At 38.3% G+C, this 20,741-nt stretch overlaps 1 protein-coding gene across 3 annotated transcripts in view; it reads right to left on the minus strand.

Moving 5' to 3' along the window:
* Positions 1 to 16,222, minus strand: part of ugt8 (UDP glycosyltransferase 8) — a 33,688-nt gene extending 17,466 nt beyond the window's left edge. The window contains exons 1-3 of one of the 3 annotated variants that reach the window (XM_041786209.1): positions 16,049 to 16,222; positions 13,350 to 13,423; positions 2,842 to 3,674 (exon numbers count right to left, since the gene is read on the minus strand). In XM_041786209.1, the coding sequence (XP_041642143.1) occupies positions 2,842 to 3,672 (831 nt within the window). In that variant the 5' untranslated portion in view covers positions 3,673 to 3,674; positions 13,350 to 13,423; positions 16,049 to 16,222. Of the gene's footprint in view, positions 1 to 2,841; positions 3,675 to 5,136; positions 5,267 to 13,349; positions 13,424 to 16,048 lie in introns of those variants that run through there. The other 2 variants (XM_041786208.1, XM_041786207.1) reach the window with 2 other exon arrangements.
* Positions 16,223 to 20,741: the final 4,519 nt, after the last annotated feature.

Here is a 20,741-nt window from a genome sequence, read left to right on the forward strand (position 1 = left end):
CATATACATTTGTATTTATATAAACTGTCCCGTCACATCTGATGTCAGATCAAAGATGTTTGTCACGCGTAATTGAAACTCAACCTGATGGCAGCTGGGAGTGATAAATACTATTGAGTTCACATCTCTCAGCCAACCACAAACAGCCACGGCATCCGATACGAAGTATATATTCAGCTTTTCTCATCTCATGAAATTCAAAAGTAAAGAAAAAAGAGAGAGACGCTCGATGAATAAATGTAAGTCAGTCGGTGTCTTAAGGATTTACCTGTGATTTCCCATATTTCTCTGTTTTAATCTTTATTCTTAACGTGATCTAAAAAGATGGAGTACATTATTGCAAGGAGGATGAGGAGGAGATACCGGAGAGAATATATCACCAAAGGTTCTCCTATTTGGTGATGACAGAGCAGGAATGCAGGTGGATCACAAGCATGATGCCTGGATTAGCCTGCTGCTGTGTTTAATATAATTGTCACTTAATTTTGTACTCCTATTCATGACACAGGAACAGATTACATCTGTCCCCGCGAGGTGGTCCATACGGTGACGCGCATCGTGGCCTCTGATGCGCAGCCCGGTGGCCACTGTGTGCCTTCTTTGCTCTGACAGCTTTTTTTTTGGCCCTTCTCCTTACATCATTGAACCGTTTTTTTACATTGGGCAGCAGTTCTCAGAATATCTGGGCAAACTTGATTGACAATATTAGTAGACAATATTCTGATGTGAGCTCTACAACACCAAATAATACATTTCTGTGAGTCCAAATTTCTGACAGCGAGGCCTACCCCTCAATGATTTTAAATACATATTGCCGTAATGAAGTAGAGTTCAATAAAGGTGAAAAAAATGACAAAATTCAAAGCATCAAATGATGTAATGGAGAAACACAAAGAAATTCCTCTGTAAATGACAGTGGTAAATCGCAGCTGTGGTTCTTTTTAGCCCATTTGTTAAGCTATTCGATATTTCAGTCAAATACTCACACCTGAGTGATATACATGGCTTTTCAAACCTTTTATAGTGTAATAAAGCACTGCATACATGAAAAAACACTGCAATATGTTACACAACACATACTGGAGGTTAGCTTTATTGTTCCGAGTAATGATTCTTTCTGTGTTTATATCAAAAGACCAACAGACCTACACCAGCAGAAGAATCTTTTCTTTTGTCTGTCCTTATTTTTTAAATTTCAAAGTGTGCTTTATACTGTTTTAGTTCTGAACTACATCAGTGTTAGTATCAATGTCAGTATTGGCTAAAATGAATTTGTAAACATTGATATTCCTGATATTGGAAAAAAAAAAAAACGCAATATTGTGAACCCCTAGGAATTTTCATCAGTTATGCTGGTCTGCTGTAAAAATGGTGTTGCATTCACACGTTTGTGTGGGGAAACTTTACCTGGCCTCTCAGCACTACTGGTTAAATATAATTTACAACACATCATAAAGTGCTCACATTTTATCAGATGATTCACCCATCCCATATAACACACTCTGCTTGCTGACACTAAAGTCCACTCTCAAAACATTGACAGCGATGCCAAAAATACTTTGAGTGAGCCACAGTCCTACCAATCGATGTCTTCATCAAAGTAGTCAGCAACAGTATTTTGAATAATCAGGCGGTTACACAGTCACTTCACTCAAAGATAACACATGGACTGAAGCTCAGGGAGCAGCCATGTTGGAGAGAAAGAAATGGAGGATGAGTGGAGGGAGGGAGGCTAAGGGTCCAGCTGTGGTCGGCCCTGGCACAGAACAACCTCAGGGGCACACTGGGCTCTACTGTCCCCACAACGCAGCCTCAGTGACCCCATAAAAGGGTCTCAGTGTCCCCAGAGCACTGCCCGGAACAATGGCCTCGTTCTCCCTCCACTTCCATTATAACTCCCTCCACACAGCATGGCACAATGCTCCCTATTGGCCCGGGTGGCATTCCAAAACCCCCCGCAGTAGATACCGACGGTCATTGCTCACGGCATCTGAACGTTAGCTGGCCTAAACTCCCGTCACTGCCCGCCTATGGCCGTCATCACCCAAAGACATCCTAACCCAAGTGTTATCTATTAAGGATTGCTTTATAGACAGTAATAAGAGTCAAGTAACCAGAGAGATAGAAAGCTACTGTTAGAAGAGTTAACCTATGGTGGTAAAACATAAGGATTATTTTCATATCACAGTGTGGAAAGATATCTCAACGTCTTTTTTGCAGGTGTGCTACCATTAGGCCTAGAGATACAAGCTTTGATAAATGGGATTTAATCCTTGACCTTGTCCAATAAAAACTGCTGAAAACTTGCTAAAATCATATAACATAAAGAAAAGGCTCATCTTGTTAGAAGAAAACCTGTGACTCATGGCTGTAACACACATGTATAACACACATGATGGAAAAGGCAAAGGGAAACTTCAATGATATGAACTGTTGCTAATGGAAAAATAACGCAAATATCCTCCCTAGATTTATATTTAACACAGTAGGATAAGTAGTCCTCATGTCAGGGTGAAGGATAGCAACAGGGTTCTCCATCCTGCCACAGAAACCACATATTTTGCATTATGTCATAGTCAAACTTTGATACCATGAGTAATCCATTGTCCTGCTGTACCTTTATCACCAAGGACACAGAGCCCTTATGTTCTAGCACTTATTGTTGGCCATTAGGTAACACATATTGACACATTTATGATATAGGTTTTTTAACATGTAGATCAAGAAATTAAGACAATTTCATACTTTGTTTACTTATCAGATATGAACTGAGACTCCAAAACAGAGCTGGATGATATGAAACAATAGTGTACAGGATACAGTGAGTTTGTGTGTACTGACCTGTGGCAGTGGGTTGGGGGGCTTGGTAAGGATGCCTCCTATGTACACCACATGAGGCAGGGTTGGTCGAGGGAACTCCAGAGCCATATCAGTGCACAGCATCCACAGGCGGCTGCCCTGCACAAGATCAGCCATGGCCACCTGAGGCTTCACGCCATGCTTCTTCATAATCCGATCATACTTAGGCAAAGCTATATAATGGACTCCAAAGCGCTGCACCAGATAAACTGCTGTATTAGTGATCCTCTGGAGCAGAGTCATGCGGTCTGTCAGCAGTGAGTTAAATTCAGGAACATATGAAAGTGGGGCCGGGGCACCTGCTTCTGCAGGATACCACAGGCCTGTGCTGAACACGGCATACTGCACACCCAGGATATGAGCGATTACAAAACCACACATCTCATTAGGGTCCACGAGCAGCAGGTCAAACTTGGCTTCCTTAAGGCGAGTCATTACCTCAGCGTTACCGACCACGGCGTCACAGTTCTGAGAGTAATGGTCAAGAATGTCAAACAGTTCTAGAAATGTTAGGCGGCCAGAGAAGATGTTGGACACTTTGGACTGGAGGAAGTTGTCAGCTGTGGTGCTGTTAAAGATCCCTGGGTATCGCTGTAAGTGATAGTGAGGAGAGGGTGGCACCTCACGACCCTCTGATATTAGAAAATGGGTTTCATGGCCTTCTTGGTGCAGCGCTGTGGCCAGAGTTTTAAAGATGTAGAGGTGGGATTCAAACATAATGGGTGGGACCACGATCACTTTAGCAGCCCATGATGCACTGGGACTCCAGCAGAGGAGGCCGAGGAGGAGGAGTAGTGACGAGGGTAGTAGCATGGCTGAAACGATAGACATATGGATTGTGTTAATGCCTGACATCAAAATAAAAACCAAGAGCCATCATCAAATAATCTTTAAGACATATTAAAACTAGTACTTTAAGGGGCCTCAGGGAACTTTTAATTAAGTGTTGTCTTTCTACCATTTGCCTAAACCTGTAGTCAAAGTACTGACTGGGTCTCAGTGGGTTCAGAATTTTTGGGTAATTCGGCTGTTTGTGTTTACAATTTTCAGTCTTGTAAAACAACCTGACACTAACTATGAATGTCATGCCTTCTAGGAATGCACAGACACGTCGGTTTAACTTCAGCATCAGCCAATATCCGCCCTTTTCACATCGGCTATTGGCAAATAATGTGGGTATGAACTCCTGTCGGTAGCAGATCTTTACCTCAGTGTCATGTCAATGCTTGCACTTAGCCCACTAACAGCTGATTCAGAGATGAGATTTATTATTGGTCAGAAGATGTGACCTGATGGAGAAACTCTGATCTATTTTCATGATCAATGAAGAGAGAAAATGTAAGACCAAAGACGTTACAAGAAAAAAGCATGGGCATCGGTATCTGCTATCAGCTAAACTGATTTTTCAAACATCAGCATGAGCCTTGATTTTTACAATGAGTGCATCTCTCATGTCTACTTTCATGTGTTTAACAGTAAGACACAAAAATCACAAGCTGAGACCTAACAAAAAGGATAACAACTGAACAGACTAATACACTGAGCAGATACAACATGCTCTAACAATGACATAACATGACAACAGCCCTGATACCACTGATTTATTCATTTATGAAACATTAATCAATCCATTATTATGCCAGAATCAAATATCTTTAAAGTCCTGTCAGTACTGTGCATGACATCACACAGCATAACCTGCATGCTATTTGCACACATCACAATTTTAATCAGTTAAGTGCTCAGCAAGCCTCTTCTTAAAAGAAAAACTAAAGTCAGAAAAACTAATTCAGCAGATAGGACAATGCCATGCACAAGTGGATCCCAAACTGCATCGGGAAATTTTAGAATAAAATAGTCAATCCTGACAGCATAGTTGTTATTTAGTACTTTTGGCACCACATCTCTTTAGAAACGCAACATTTAATACACAATTTTGCCTATTTATAATAACAAACATCCAGTAACGTACCAGCTAACATTGACTCCCACCGGGTTTGGTGTATTACAGCAACTCTTTTAATTACTGAGAATGACATTGAAACAAGGACCTAGAGTATAAAAAAGTTTTAGTCCACCATCATAACTAATACCTTCAAGTCCAACTCAGGCCCACTTTTCCTCAGTCATAATGAGAGAAGGCAATAATGCACAAAGGATCAAATTTTACATTGAATGCATTAAATTTCAGGAATAAAATTAGTTTGAACATCACATTAAGCTCAACTCAACATATCAGTGTCTGTGCAGTTACATTTCAAATCATCCATGTTTTACCTTTCTTTCTTAACCTTTGCCTCCCTTTTTCCATGTCTGAACTCCACCCCTTGATCCCTCTGCACTCACAGTGCACGGCCATCACTGACTTGGTGTGGGTAGCACCAACGTCATTCTAAACCTCCGGCCGCTCTATTCACAAACACAAACACAATGAGCCATTATCATGACCCCATGTTGTAGATTGTGCCCTAGATGCCAACACTCAATCTCCCTCTCCTTTTAGATTAATCATCCACACTGGAAAACTCTTTATGGACAGAGCTTTTAAATCTGCAATGAGTAACCCATTCTCTCCTTTGGCCTTCAGGAAGAAGCTGATCTTTGGAGGAGAACCCGCTAATGACACTCCATCAAGTTAACTGTGATTGTAGTGTACTGGATGTTCCCTGTTTGGACTTTAGACGTTCTTGTGTGAGCGTAAATTTTATTCCATAATCTCAATAGCTGCAGATCAGCAGGCAGTGTTCACTGGTGTGGACTTAGAAGTCTATATCAAATAGCTTTGACTGTATCATTCTGTTGACCATTCCCTGATAGCATCTTAAGCATAATTATTTAGTGTATCAGCCATCTGTTAATGTACAATAGGAAGTTTCTCCCCAAAGACAGCTGGGGTTTAGGAGGAAAGATGACTTAAGGTGGTGGCCATTCTGTTAAGCATTTTCCTGAGGATAGCATTACAAACACTTCTCAGGCCAGACTGTTGACGGTAACCATAGGAACTAGCCGCTGTCTACTGAGGACCATGATGCGTCATGACTTAAGTTACTGACAATGGAGTCTGGTTACGCAGCACACTGGGAGGGCGGAGGAAATTATCTCGATTAAGAGAATTAAAGGACACAAAAAGATGGGCTGATCTGAACGAGAAAAAAGTGATGTGAAAAAGACAATACATTTTAAAGCTCTTCAAATCAAACTTCTCATTTTAATAGTCTACCACGTCTTTACTTAACTACACTGTGCACTCATTGCTACAACTACAATAATAATAATAATAATAATAATAATAATAAAAGCATTTAGGTTATTTTCAAAGTACTTTTAACCCTCTAGTACCCCTACAAATTGCTGTCTCATTTTCCTCCTAGTGTGCAAAAAATGCACAGGGGGGTTATTACTGTAAATAAAAAAGTTATATTAGTTTATTTCAAATTGTTAAATTTTTTCCTTGTTTCATCAACTTGTGTGATTAAAAAAAATACCAAATACTCAATAACTGTCATACCTTTTAACCCTTTAATGGCCATGTTTGTAATGTAAACAAACTAATTTTTTTGATGAAATAAACACCAATTGATTTTTTTTTAAGATACTACACTGAAAGAGAATAACTTATTTATGGATGATTGCAGCCTGGCATATGTCATTGATTAGTAGCAACATTGGTTAAAATGCATTATTAGTTTTTTGTGAAGTCAATTATTCTAAAATTCTCACGTTTTTCAACCTTCTGCACAAAAAATGCACACCTTTAAATCATGTTATAAATATCATACATTTTAAAATTGTTTCACTGTTATTGAATTATATTTTTCTCATTTAAGGCCAGCCCTAACCATAAATGTCAAATACTCATTCATTTTAATTTTTTTTAACTCTTTATCTGCCATGTTTCATTGATGATGTCACTGCATTTTTAGATGCAAAATACACAAAAAATGATTTTTTTGCAAGTTACTACATGAAAATTAGATAACATATTTTTTGATTATTGCACAGACACACTCACAGACTCACACACTGATCTGCACTCAAACAAAACTTCAGAGAGTTAGTGAGAAGGGGAGCAAATGGCAGTATAACACTGAAATCTGGCGGAAAAAACATGTATTTCCTGACCTCGCCCATATAAGGTAAAAGTGACGTCACAGGGTAAAAAAATGGTCCAGGTACAAATGTAAAGCCCCAACTCTCAAATGAAGCCCAGAAACCAGAAAATGCATGATTCATGCCTTAATGGCGTATAGATCAAAAGAAGTGGTTTGAATGGGTTTCACTGCACATTTCTTGCACACCAGGGATATTAACGCTATAAAAAAGGTATACTTTATTTATGTTGGGCTGAGCTGGGACAGAATTTTGAAAATTGTGCAAAAAAGAACAAAAAATACAATACATGATAATATTAATTGTGAAAGAGGACAAAGTTTTAAAAAACAATATCAACTAAGTGTGCATTTTTGGCACAAGGGGTACCAGAGGGTTAAAACAGTTTGTAACAGACCTAAATCTAAAGAGCTGCATCAGTAAAATCAAACTATTTCTCATCCTCTTTAAGGACATCCATATTTAAGACACCCAAAAAACATATTTCTGTCAATAACAAGGTTGTCTTTTTTTCTCATGTGAGCTTTGACAGTGTTGGACACAACGCACAGATGAGCCTGAATGTTAATGTGTGTGTTGGTGAGCGAGTGTGTGTCTCTGCTCTGCCTGCTATCAGACAACAAACAGGGCGTGTTTAACTGAGGCTAAAAATTCCTTTTTGGAGTGAACATTGAACTCTACGGTGCTCAAACAGAATTTGTTTTGCTAAGTTTACCACTGCAGTGAACGGCCCGTCGCGCTCTCCATGTTAAGCTTCTGAATTGATGATAGCATAGCCAACAACTGATGGAAGTGGGACTGACAGGTGGTGAGAAAAGAAGGAGACATGGCCAAGCAGCCACTGAATCAAAGTTACAAAGTCACAAACAGCGGCACTATGAGCGAGTCTGCGCGTACACATGAACTAAATAAACGCTGTATTCTCCTCACGGAGACTGCATAAGTTTCCAGCAGCAGCATTTCATCATTTATGATGAAATTATTATGCATTGATGGATCATGTGCAGCCCCAAGTAGCACACATGGATGAGGAGGTGGGGTTGGAGCGGGGTTCTTGATGGGTTATGGATAAACTCTGTTAATTCATTAGCTGTCAACCAACAAAAGTGACTATGGGAGCTTTGTGATCTTTTTCTAACTTCCAGTTTGGTGTTGCTTAATGTCAGGAGAGCTACTGCTCCTATTTTTTGAGCAATATTGATCTCGCGGGATGGATTTTTCCTCAACCAAAAATCTTGTGGCATTTTGATCTCGTGAGACCTTGTGGCGCGAGATCTCGTCACACCCCTACACAATAATGATTCAGTTTATGAGACTATGGAGAAACAAAAGGAAATGTACACATCAATATTAATGGATGTCTTATATTCGCATTTCTAACAAAACTGGACTGCGACTGGAAGTGTCAACAGCTGCATCAAAACACATCAAGGTGCTCTTTGTAACCAGTGTTGGGCAGAGGTGGAAAAGTATAACTACTGCACTCAAGTCAAAGTACAGTTGAATCTGGTTAAAACTTACTTTCGTAACAGTAAAAGTAAAAGTACTGGTCTATAAATCTACTCAAGTAAATGTAAAGTATCTAATTTAAAGTTTACTTTAAATACTGAGTAGCTACTGAGGAGTTGCACAATAAAATATGATCTTTCCTTGTTGGGAAGAACAACAAGAAAATAGATTTTCAACCAGGTTGTCCAGGTAAAGTCACAACTCTATAATAAAATCGAATAAAGAGAAATTGACAATGTTAGTTAACCTCACAAATAGTTAAATTTAACACTTTAAAAGTATTTATATTAGTCCATGCTGCATGTAGTTCAACTACACTTTTAAAACTGTTAAATATTTTACAATATGACAGAGCTGCAGTAGCTATTGAAATTTGTGGTAAGGGGGGTCTTAGGGATGGGACCGATCCGATCCAATATCAGTATCGGGTCCGATATGGACGTAATTAATAGATCAGATATCTGACTGACAGCGCCGATCCAAGTGCTGATCCAAATCCATCCTACAGTTTGCGGTAGACCGTGAACGCACCACAGTCTAACACAAGACTGTGTGTAACTGGGCTAGTATTAGGGATATTCTTAGTAGTATAATTACCTAGTGGATTAAACGTAAATCTATATTTAGAATAGTCAAAGCTAGTCTAAAGATGAGAGAACACAAAAAAGAGTGGGTGTGACGTTACCCTGATAGTACAGCGTAGTGGCATTATAGCGTACATTAATATTATGCTTTGATATTTGGCCTCTTTTCACTTCGAGTGAGTAGTCATACGTGAGCTTAACCCTCGACAGCCCACATACATCTTTATTGCCATTTACTCCTTTGGAAAACTGTCATACTGGGGTCTTCCTACTATACACTAACTGCTTAGCCGTTAGCCATTAGCCACAACTGACCTTCTGATTGTTTACATCCTGTGAAGGGTCAGAGAGGAAGGCTGCGGCCATTAACTGAAGCTACAGCGGTTTCTAGTGGCGGGAGGTTCATTAAAGAGCATTATAGACAGGATATTGTTGATATTTATTTTTTAGTAGTAGTTCAAATAAATTTGTTTGGAATACATTTAAATTCAATTCATCTTTGTATTTTTTTTTTTTTGCTTTTTAATAAGAGGAGCTGGGTGGTTTACTACAGCCTCATGTAACCTCACACACATTACACCAACAACAATAATAATTGTTATCGGAATCAGTATCAGTATCGGCACATATTTATTGGAATTGGATCGGAACTGAAAAACAGTGGATCGGTGCATCCCTAGCGGGTCTCCTCTAGGGCTGGGTAATTAATCAAAAATTAGATTAATTTGCAATATGGCCTGCTGCAATTTTCAAATTGCAGAAGGTGCCATATTTCTTTACCCTGAAATGTGTGCCAAAATACCAGTTTAAATCTTTTTTTGCAGCAGAGATGTTATTCATTACATGTCATGCTTCATTTTTGTATGTTTTTCTTGATAAATGTTAGAATGACATAAAAATGATCACTCCTCTTAAGAAACGGTTCATATCCAATTTGCAATATGAGTCTAAGTAATCACAATTAAAATTACTTTCAAAATTGTTCAGCCCTAGTTTTGTCTAATATTGTGTTGGTTATAATATAGAATGATCTAGTGTGTTTGTTGAAAAGTGCAGAAGATGAGGAAGTCAAGAAATAATCACTTATCAGATCATAATTTCAATATTATGGGGATCACAATAAGGTTATTTTCCCAAATCATTCAGCCCTAGTCTCCTCTGGCAAGAACAAAGCAGAGAGTCAACCTTTTAGGAACACCTAATGTCACAGGTGGAAGATCTAACTCAGTGGTAGGGCTGAATGATTTTGGAAAATAATCTAGCCTAACTGCAATTTTTTTCCTTCAATAATGCAATTGTGGTTTGATATGTGATTATTCTTTAATTCTCTTTTATTTATTAAAAAGAGCTGAAAAATTCTTTAAAAATGTAAAATTCTGACTATTTGGACTTGTACGTCAAATTTGATATAATTGTTGCATTGAAGGGGGTTTGTCATTTTCATATATAACAAGAAAAAAGTACAAAAATGAATGTAGGAATGTCTTATAGACTATTCTAAAAAAAAAATGACACTTGAATGACTGCATGATGTGTCATGCATAGCATCTCTGCTGCAAAAAAAGTTTAAAACTGCTATTTTGACAAAATTTCAGGCCAAAGAAATATTGCACCTTCTGCGATATGAAAATTGCAGCAGGCCATATTGCAATTTAATCTAATTTTTGATTAATTGCCCAGCCCTGCTCAGTGGGTAGCTTAACTCATGGTGCAAATGTGTCTCACATCAAAAACATCAACAATCCACCAGAAACGTGAGCAAAAGAACCCCATCAGGACTTACTGCACAACAGGCACTATCTAAACACAGCTAAACATATTAAACATATCTAAACAGTGCTTAAGGACATGATGGGGAACTCACACATCCCCAAGATTTGAAATCAAAGTAGCCAGAGCATAGATTAATTGACTCTTTACAGAGTTGAATTAACGCAGCTGGATCAAAAATATCGAATAACTCATACAGTTAAGACCTTTTTCACTCAGAATGGAGTTACAATTACACTTTTGGAGTTAAAATCAACTCTGAAATTTTATCTCTGAGATATTAATCAGTGTTGCTGATTTGGGATGTGATGTGGATTATCTTCTTGTCTTGTACTACTGTGTAGTAAACAGATGTGGAATAAGTACAAGAGTATTGTACTCAAGAAAAAGTACAGTACTCTGGTTAAAACCTGCTAAAGTAAAAGTACTGATATCAGAATGTACTCTAAAAGTACAAGTACCCAATAAACACCACTCAATTACAGTAATCTGAGTAAATGTAATGGTTACTTTCCACCCCTGGTGTTGTGTCACGTTAGCTTTAAAAGTAACTTCTAATGTCCCAAGTCTACTGTCAAAGGTAACTTTTTTGTTATGTTACAAACTGAAAAAATGGCATATTAGAGTACTTTAGTGTTACCCAAAATTAAAGCCTTTTTCGACCCATTTCACATGTCAGTGATGTTGTCCAGATGAAGCCCACCGTAGACCTGCTTCTGAATGTTTACATTCTATAATCATAGTACAGGCTAGTTTACGGGCCATAATCTACAACTCTGCAGTCCAACAGGAATAAAAGATGCTGTGTAAGCTGCACTGGGCAGAGGACTACAGGATAAGACTCAGCTGTTTCAATGAAACTGATGCTAGGGCTGCACAGATGCATCAGTTTAACAATGTTTCCTGCCACTATTGGCTATTTTGATAAACATCGGCCAAAGTAATGTGAAGAGGTGGAAAAAATACCACACTATTTACTCAAGTAAAAGTACAGTTACTCTGGTTAAAACTGACTTAAGTAGATTCTATGAATCTAATCCAATAAAAGTAAAAAGTCATTCAAAGTTTACTTAAAGTACTGAGTAATGGGTAGCTACTCTTGATTTAAGGGGGTTAAACAATAAAATCTGAATGATTTTCCTTAAGGTGATACTTTAACATTTTGGCAAATTTGCCCATTGCCATAATCTCCATAGTCTTAGCAATTGGTTCGTTACCTTTAGTTGTCCGTGCAAGCTATTTTTAGATACGCGCTGCTGAGTTCGGAGCTGCTGTGCCAACTCAATAGAGACAGACGGTATTTTTTGGCTTTCCCTCATCAAACTTATCAAATACACAATCCAACAACTCCAAAACACTCTCGTGGACAAGTTGTGACCTGCACATTCACCACGCTATGAAATAATAACGTATAATTCCGTATCATATGACACATAAAGCAACTACTCTTAACTACTTTCTGAGGAAACCACTGGGCAGAGTGACACAGTGCACGCCTGTGGCAGTGCCATAGTTACTTTTCCGGCTTTGCATTTGCCTTTTAAACATCTCCATCTCGTAATGTTCCATGATTATTTCATAGCATGGTGAATGTGCAGGTCACAACTTGTCCATGAGAGCGTTTTGAAGTTGTTGGATTGTGTATTTGATGAGTTTGATGAGGGAAAGCCAGAATTACCATAAGACTCCATAGAGTTGGCAGAGCAGCTGGCATCTCAGCGCGGCCAATCTAAAAATAGCCTGCATCCACAACTAAAGGTAACGAACCTATTACTTAGACTATAGGAATTGTGGCAATGGGCAAATTTGCCAAAATGTTGAAGTATCCCTGTAAGTAAAAATAGTGATTTTAAAACTACTTTAAAAGCACAAAAAACCCCCTCAATAACAGTAATTTGAGTAAACATAATTAGTTACTTTCCACCCCTGGTAATGTTGGCATGAACTGATGTCAGTAGCCGACATTTATCTGTTGTGTTATATCAGTTTGATACTGATATCTTATACATCAAACTGCCGACTTAGAGAAGAGATCTATCATTTGGCAGAAGATGTGACCTTTTGGACATGTCTGATTCATTTTCATGGTCAAATATGAAGCAAAATGTTTGCTTTTTGGGATAATATCAAAAGAAGTGATGAATAAACACTGGCATCAGTGTCAGTCATTGGCTAAACTATTGTTTTAAGTGTCAGCCACTATTTTTACAGTTATCTCTAACCAATACAGCTCAGGCCCTTAAATTGATGTTTCATCATGATGTTGTTCCTGCCCTTTCTTTCAAGGGCAAGAACAACATCACGACATCTCTGATACCTCACTAGTTAAATAAGCTAGCCAAGCATACTGACACAACTGTGGGTTTATCTTCTGCTGGGCCTTAGTCTCACGTTTCAAGTCGCAGCTTTTGTGTGTTCTGTTAAGTTTTTTTTTTCCCTTTGTCATTGTGTGTTGATGACTTGGGTGAGGCACTTTAAATTGTTTGTTGCTGAAAAGTGCTATACAAATAAACTTGCCTTGCCTCTCCTTGCTGGCCCACAGCTACCTGCCAAGAGGTCAGAGAGAAACAAATGCTTCAGGAGTTTTCTTTCTTTGGTGTCAAAAGATAGAGAGAAACACGAAAAAGTCAGTGATGATCACTTTTACTATATGAAAAATCACTTACATTGAAGAACTCATAGGTAATGGCCATATGATTACTTAGTAACACGGATTTTTACTAACAATTTAGCAACACACTACCCTCTGACACTGCCAAGTGCTGACTGGCCCAAAAGAGTTTTAAAATCTTCTTCACAGAAGAGTTAACTGTCTCCAACAGAATATTTTTTCAACAGCTGCTTCATCAAACTGCATGTTGTAAATATTGTTCATGCCTCAACTCAGATTAATTGACCTGAATTTCAGCTCTTGATTGTGTTTCATTAAATGTCTACTTGATTACAGCCTCGACAAGAAAGATTTTCCTCCATTAACAGTTAATGTTAACAAGCTGGTTATTATACAGTTAATAGCCATCTCTAATACCTCAATCTAGAGTAACATTATCTACATTAAGCACAGCAGGAGGAGAAGCCCTGCTGCACGCTCAGTGGGGGTTCATTATCTCAACGCTCCATGCAAGAAGGGTAAATTTGACTTCCAAGAGCTGATATCAAGTCAAACACAAGTCAGACCAAGCTATTTATTCTAGCTCATATCTTTTAAATGGATTGCGACCAACTTATCATGGGTTTGTTTGATGCAAAGGAAGCCAAATGGGGTCCCTGGGAGGGCAGAAATGTCCAGAGAAAGGTTAGCATGGCTATAAGTGTCAAAATACATAGACCAAATTGGCTGAGGCAAATTGTTCACCTTGGCTTGAACAGCATGATGGGAAGTGGAAACACTGATACAGGCATCTAAATGGCAACTACAGAGAAATAAAAGCTCTGTGTATGCAAACAATTGCGAAACAGGATACTATTGTTGAAAATATGCCTTTGTCCTATTCAAACTCAGAGGACAGGGGAATCATGGCATACTTCAAGGATAAGATAAAATCAAGAGCCAAGTGTTACTGAGTTTTTGAGGACAGCAAACAGAAAGCAGAAAGCAACTTTCTCATGACAAAGCAGATGAGAAGATGTTTATAAGGGCAACATGGTCTCTCTGAACACCCTTACATCTACTTTTCGCCTCTCCAGCGGTGAGAAGGTGACATGAAATGTACCTGTTAATATAACAGATAATATTCTTCCTCATACGTTACTGAAATGTCCTTACAAAATGGCTGTATTGGCTTTTGGCATGCCCAAATCACTTCTGCAAATGTGACACACAGGACAGAAGTTCAGTGTTCCCCCTGTCACCTTTCCTTACTCACCTGTGACATTACTTCTTTAGATGTCATTCACTGACTTTGAAAGCTATTTCCTCTCACTTCAAATCTTACACTACCCGCAACTCTCACACCACCACAAGCCAAACATAAGAACAGGTCAGACAAGCTTTGGCTGTGCAACAATAAATAGTTATACTTTCTAAAGCACAAATAAAACCCTAGAGTAAAACAAGGGTATCACGTAACTATCAACAGAAAGTAGTTAACAAAATGCAGTGAAAATGCATTTATGAACATGAAGAGTAGGCTGTGGTATTGTGTAACTAAACATCTATGTATGTTCAGCCCCTAGCAATAACTCATGGGATTAAATATGTTATAAAAAGTAGGCTAATACTGACAGGTGTAATTCATAAGTACACAATTTCTCAGGTATAACAGCCAGTCTAAGTCCTGGTGGGGTTTACCCTTTTTATCCCTTTTTATGAAGGTTAAACTTTAGGTAAAGACACACCCCATGGCACAAACACTGTGTGAGTGCTTAGGAAACACCACAAAGGGTCTCTGGAGGACGCATTAATCAAGTCAAGCTATCCTAGTGAGGTGTTAGCAGGTTGGGCAGTGACTTGCATTTATACAAATGGGATTGCCAGCAATTCTCACCTGGAGACTGAAAACAATAGATTTTTTTTCTCTTTAAACATCAGGTGGATAGTACTCCAGGCTTTTGACGGTTTGAAATGAACTTTAAACCCCCTAAAAGCTAGTAATTATACAAGTGGACCCAGCTATCTTAGCCAAAGTCCTAAAATGCCATAAAACTCGTCAGTGTTGGCGTTTATGGTGCTGCTTATCTGGTGCTGTGACACGAAGCCAAATCAACTCAGTGCATGTGTCATGAATGTATTCGGGCAGCATAAACGCATACAGCCGTTAACACGGTAAAAAACAATAAAAGTAGCTTTAACATAAATTTTTAAACTGTATGTTGAGACACAAAGTAAAATGGCGTCCAAATAAGTTATTAAACACACAAAGTTATTGCCAGGAAGATAAAGTAACACGAAAATCAGCAAACGAGCGAATAACTTTTCACAATAATGCTAACGTTTTTTGAATATTAAGCTAATTCTCGGAGGACCAGAGCGCAACACAGCAACCTGCTACACAGGTGCGTCCCTGGAGATTTTGAATATGGCACCTGAGCTTTCAGTAAAAAAAAAGAACACGTCAAAAAGCACGGACAGCTTTCAAACTCCTACCTTGAACAATATTTAATTACTCTTGGCCACTACAGCAGACGCGTTTAACAGCGAAACAAAAGTGAAGTTTGAAGACCGACTTTGCACCTGTTACCTAAAGCGCCTCGCTAACCTGTTTGTTTGGCCTTACCTTGTTACTGTAATGTTGCCCAGCAGAGGTGGGGGGTGTTGCTGAAGTAGTCCTAATTTTCTTGAACGGGGTTTAAAGTGTCAGGGAGACAAAAAACAAAAATAAAAGTGGAGAGGGCTAAGGTAAAATGGGTCCCCGGGTATCGAAGACGTGCAGGGGGAACATTAAACTCGCTGTCCCTCTCACAGGGGCGGTGAAAGGCGGGACTAGCGCTGTGTTGTAAGATGGAGAAGGAAGGGAGCGGCAGAGGGAGGAAAAAAACTCTCACTGGTTGGTGGAAGAGGCAAAATAAGGGCGGAGTATCGGCTCATGCAGGTGCACTGCGACAGGTGACTCCATCCGTGTTGATACGGTATATGAGTAACCTGTAGGAGCCCGGACATGGGTTAGTCCGGATATTGGCAGACACCATTTTCCTATAACATCTATGTCTCATGACTTGTAGGCTCACAAGTAAGACTATAGAAGATAAGGGTTATGAAGGAGTCCATATGCGGAGGAGGGGATGGCCTATAGGGCTACAGCCCAGAATACTTTCTTAAAAGCTCTGAACCTTTCAGGGTTGGTTAAAACTATGTTGCATTTTTTTGTTCTTTACTGTGATTGATGAATGCAAAAAGAAATAAGTAATGAACAACTGGGCCTTGCTGACAACATGGGAAATTGATCCTTCAAACCAAACATGATTTTTTTTTTTTTTAAATCTCGATTTTTTTTTTTTACCAATAACAATGTATGCACTCACTGTAGTGTAAAAAGTAATTGGCAGAAATGATACACAGTTGTAAAACTTCAATTTTCAGCGTTTTTGTTAATATATCACTATATATATGTTGATTTTAAGTTCTTTGTTTAATAACACATTTTCCTAGTTGTTAACTTTTAAACCAAATTCCTAACCATTCAATCATTAAAGACAGGTGTACAATAAAATTTCCATTAAAAGTTCTGAAGGTCTTGGAAAATTCCCTTGTACCCTCAAAGATTCCAAAAAATTAAAAAAGTCAACAAATTACCACCCATTTAAAAAAAAAAAAAATTGGCCCCAAATGTCCACAAATATTCCACAAACTTAAAGTAAACTTTTCTAAAAATAAATAAATAAATAAATAAAGATGTAGGTAAAGTAGGTTCACCAAAAATTCCATGAAAATTCCTGAAAATTTTCAGGCAAATTTCCCCAATTTTTAAAAACAATTTCAACTTAGAATTTCTAATAATATTCCCCAAAATTTAACAATAATTTCTGCCTGAATTCTGTGTCCAAAAAATTCCCCCAAACATCCAAACAAAGTCCCTAATAGTTCCGTGAAAATTCAGGAAAATTTCTTTTGAAATTCCCTACCCAAATTTACCATAAAATTCCCAAAATTTAGAAAAAAAAATCCCCAAAATCTCCCTTTTTAATCAACTGTTTTAGATTTCATTCTAGTAAAGCCTTTCTAGGGACAAGTTTTGCAAATTAGCATTTGCTATAAACACTGTGATACCTGCATGGGATGGCTGTTCTCAGTTGTCTATCTATACTATATCTGTCCCTAACAAATAAACTTTAAATAAATGAACTTCCCCCTAGGAATTTCCTGAAAAATTTGAAGTGAAATTCTTCAGACTTCTCAAGCAAATTAGTTTTTTGTATTTTCTGGACAACCATCCCACTAATTCTACTAGCAGAATTGATGACTATTTATTACTTTTATTATAACTATTTATTATTGATCATTTGTTGGACAGCCAAAGTGTAACAATGTCCTCATATGTGCATACAGGGTCTCAGGAGGTTATGTATTCAGTTTAAAGTGTTGGAAAATATTTTTTTAATATCATTACTCTCTTATTTATTTATTGCAATTTGTTTTGAGGGAAAGATGTCTGGCTAAAATGCATCTCAGTGCATTGGATGCAATTTGTATTTAATACAGATGACAAATTGACTGGATTTTACATTATTTTCCATTATTTAGATAAATAAATTCTATGGACTAAATCCTAGAGAAGAGTTTTAGAACCTTGAAGTCCAAAGGTCTGTCTCCTACTAAAAATAAAAAAGCTCAAGCAATATAGTAAAGATCCTGTCCCTTTCTAGTATAAGTAGATGTCGACTGTGTGAACATGTGCGTGCTTTTTAAACATTGATGGCTGAGCGCTGAAGATAAAGTTCTGCTGCTGGAATTCATCACTCTGTCTCTCTACAACCACACTGCCCAACATGCTTTGCAATATATCTTTGTAATTAGCAATATAATTAGCTATCCAAAGCAAACTGTTGCTGAGCCACCGTCTGCACCACACCTTTGTGTGGAAAGGTGTGTGTGAGTGTGTTTTGAGCTGTGTTTCCCACATCAACAACTTCAAACTTAACCGGCTCATGAATGTGAGGACTGTGATGTCCCATAGAGCCAAAGCACACTGAACATTATAAGCTGTCTTAGGCAAGGCTGCTGTGCCATTGTAGCTCACCTGTAGGGCAGGGTGGGAAAGAGGATCAAGGGTTATCTTTCTACTTGCACACAGTGAAGGTAGAGCAGATGCTTATCAGGCAGAAAAGAGGTGGAGATAAAGAATTTAGGGGCTGAGTTCATTGTGAACGTGCTGACACAGGGACCTGCCTGTCACACAGAGAAGCAGGTCTGTTTACATGGTAAACACACATGCACAACCATACAGATAAACTGGAGGGAATGCAAAGTAATTTGGAAGGGGGTAGGGATTTGAGAGTAGAGCCATAATGTGTGCAGTTAAAGACAATTGGATATTTCTTCTCCAACAGTGAAGCATTTGTGCGCATCTACAAACACACACTGTTCAATTCTTTCAATACATTCACAGCCCTCTGCATCCCATTTCCTCAGCTATGCCCTGACTCATCACAATATGCTACTATGCTATTGGCTGCCAGGCCCAAGCATCCACTCAGCCATCCAATCAAAAGCAGAATAAGAATCTGATCCTGCTTACTCGCCATTTGACTATTAAATTGTGTCTTTCCCACTTTGCCCTCGAGCACAATTTCTTTCTAGTTCACTCTCTCTTTCTCCCTTCCTTGTGCTCTTCTTGTTCTTTTCTCTGTCTCCCTGCCCCCCTCCCTTCTTTCCTTTCTCTCTGTGCCCCCCAGAGATATCAGGTGTGTCACCTGAGCTCTGTATCAATAGTTAATCACCCTGGGACACCCAATCTACAGAGCATGACAGAACTCTCCCGTGGAGAGTTGTGGTGGACATTGTGTGTCCTTTTGTCAGTGTGAGAGTAGAGCAGGGCTGCTAAGACTTGCATATTTTCAGTCTGGTGAAAAGCTGCTGAGAGAGCTGGGATAGTGAATGAGCAAGAAGTCTGCAAACAAAGAGACAGAGGAAAGAAAAATGAGCAAAGATGAGGAGGCAGATTTGGAATTCCGCAGAGCTGGGTAGTAAAACTAGTTCACAAAACAAATGATCTGGTGCATACATTAATGTATAGTGGGTTAATAATTCATCATACACGAAACAAATAGATGAGTTCCAGTACTTTTTTAAACTTTATTTTTCTTGTCTTTAATGTTGAAAAATATAAATAGATATAAAAACAGCTGAAGAAACAAAACTCCACAATCAAAGTTTGTTTTTAAAAAGTGGAAGGCCTCATTATCTCTCAATAATTTCTTATTGATGATCAGGCACTAATGATGAAGACCCTGCTCTTACAGATGTTCTGTTCTGCTCCCTAGTGGACAGTATGCGACATTACAAGCAAAATCAAATAAATTTAGCTTATAGGACAAGTGAGATAAAATGTCCTTCATAACAGAGGGAATACTCTGCAGTGGTTAACAAACACAAGTACTGTAATGCAAATTTTACCATTCAGTGACCCTTCCTCTGACCTCTCTGCAGACTGCTGACAAAAGACAGAATGAATGAATGCTGTACTGACAGAGTCATGTGCTACACATGTTAAAGAGCATCTTTGTGGCATAGGATTTTCCAGTTCATTATCACCATTGGCCTTTATTTAAATCTTGAGGATCATTGCGATTTCCCTAATTGATTTCAAGTTACAGAATAAAAAGGGTATAACTATTAGCACAAATAAAGACTTTACTCAGAAAAGAAATCACAAACCTGAGTGAAATAATTTGAAATAATTGACCCAATTTGAAATAAACACAGTTTTTGACAACACTTGTAAACAAAGTAACCATATGGCATTTAAATGTAAATGTTTCATCAAGCCACATCCCAATATATTTTTACACTGTTGTCTTTCAATGCTAGTACCATCGGATGTGGATAAATGTAGACAATCAAGAGGAACATCTCTAGCCTGGAAAAAAAAACATGATTTGTTTTCTAGAATTAAGAACAAGTTCAAGGCTTACAAGTACATGTTGGAGGATGTTAAATTAAATTTGTAATGTCTCGAACAGAAAAATATAAAATCATATCATCTACATAAAGATGGATATAACAATCATTAAAAAAGGGGACAATACTGTTGGTATAGGTTGTAAACAAGACAGGGCCCAGAACTGAGCCCTTTGGAACACCTTGGTCAATGGTAAAAACTTGGACTGAGATTTACCTTTTGAAGCTGACAAAAGTGTAAGGAGTAGTAGACCAAGTCCTTCTCCATTTGGCTGAAAGCCGAAAACAGGGGAGGAAACATTCTGAAGACTACAATTTAAAAAGTCAGGACTACGTGATTACAGGGCATATCC

Source organism: Cheilinus undulatus, linkage group 4, assembly GCF_018320785.1.
Source record: "Cheilinus undulatus linkage group 4, ASM1832078v1, whole genome shotgun sequence".
In the NCBI taxonomy this organism is placed as follows: domain Eukaryota; kingdom Metazoa; phylum Chordata; class Actinopteri; order Labriformes; family Labridae; genus Cheilinus; species Cheilinus undulatus.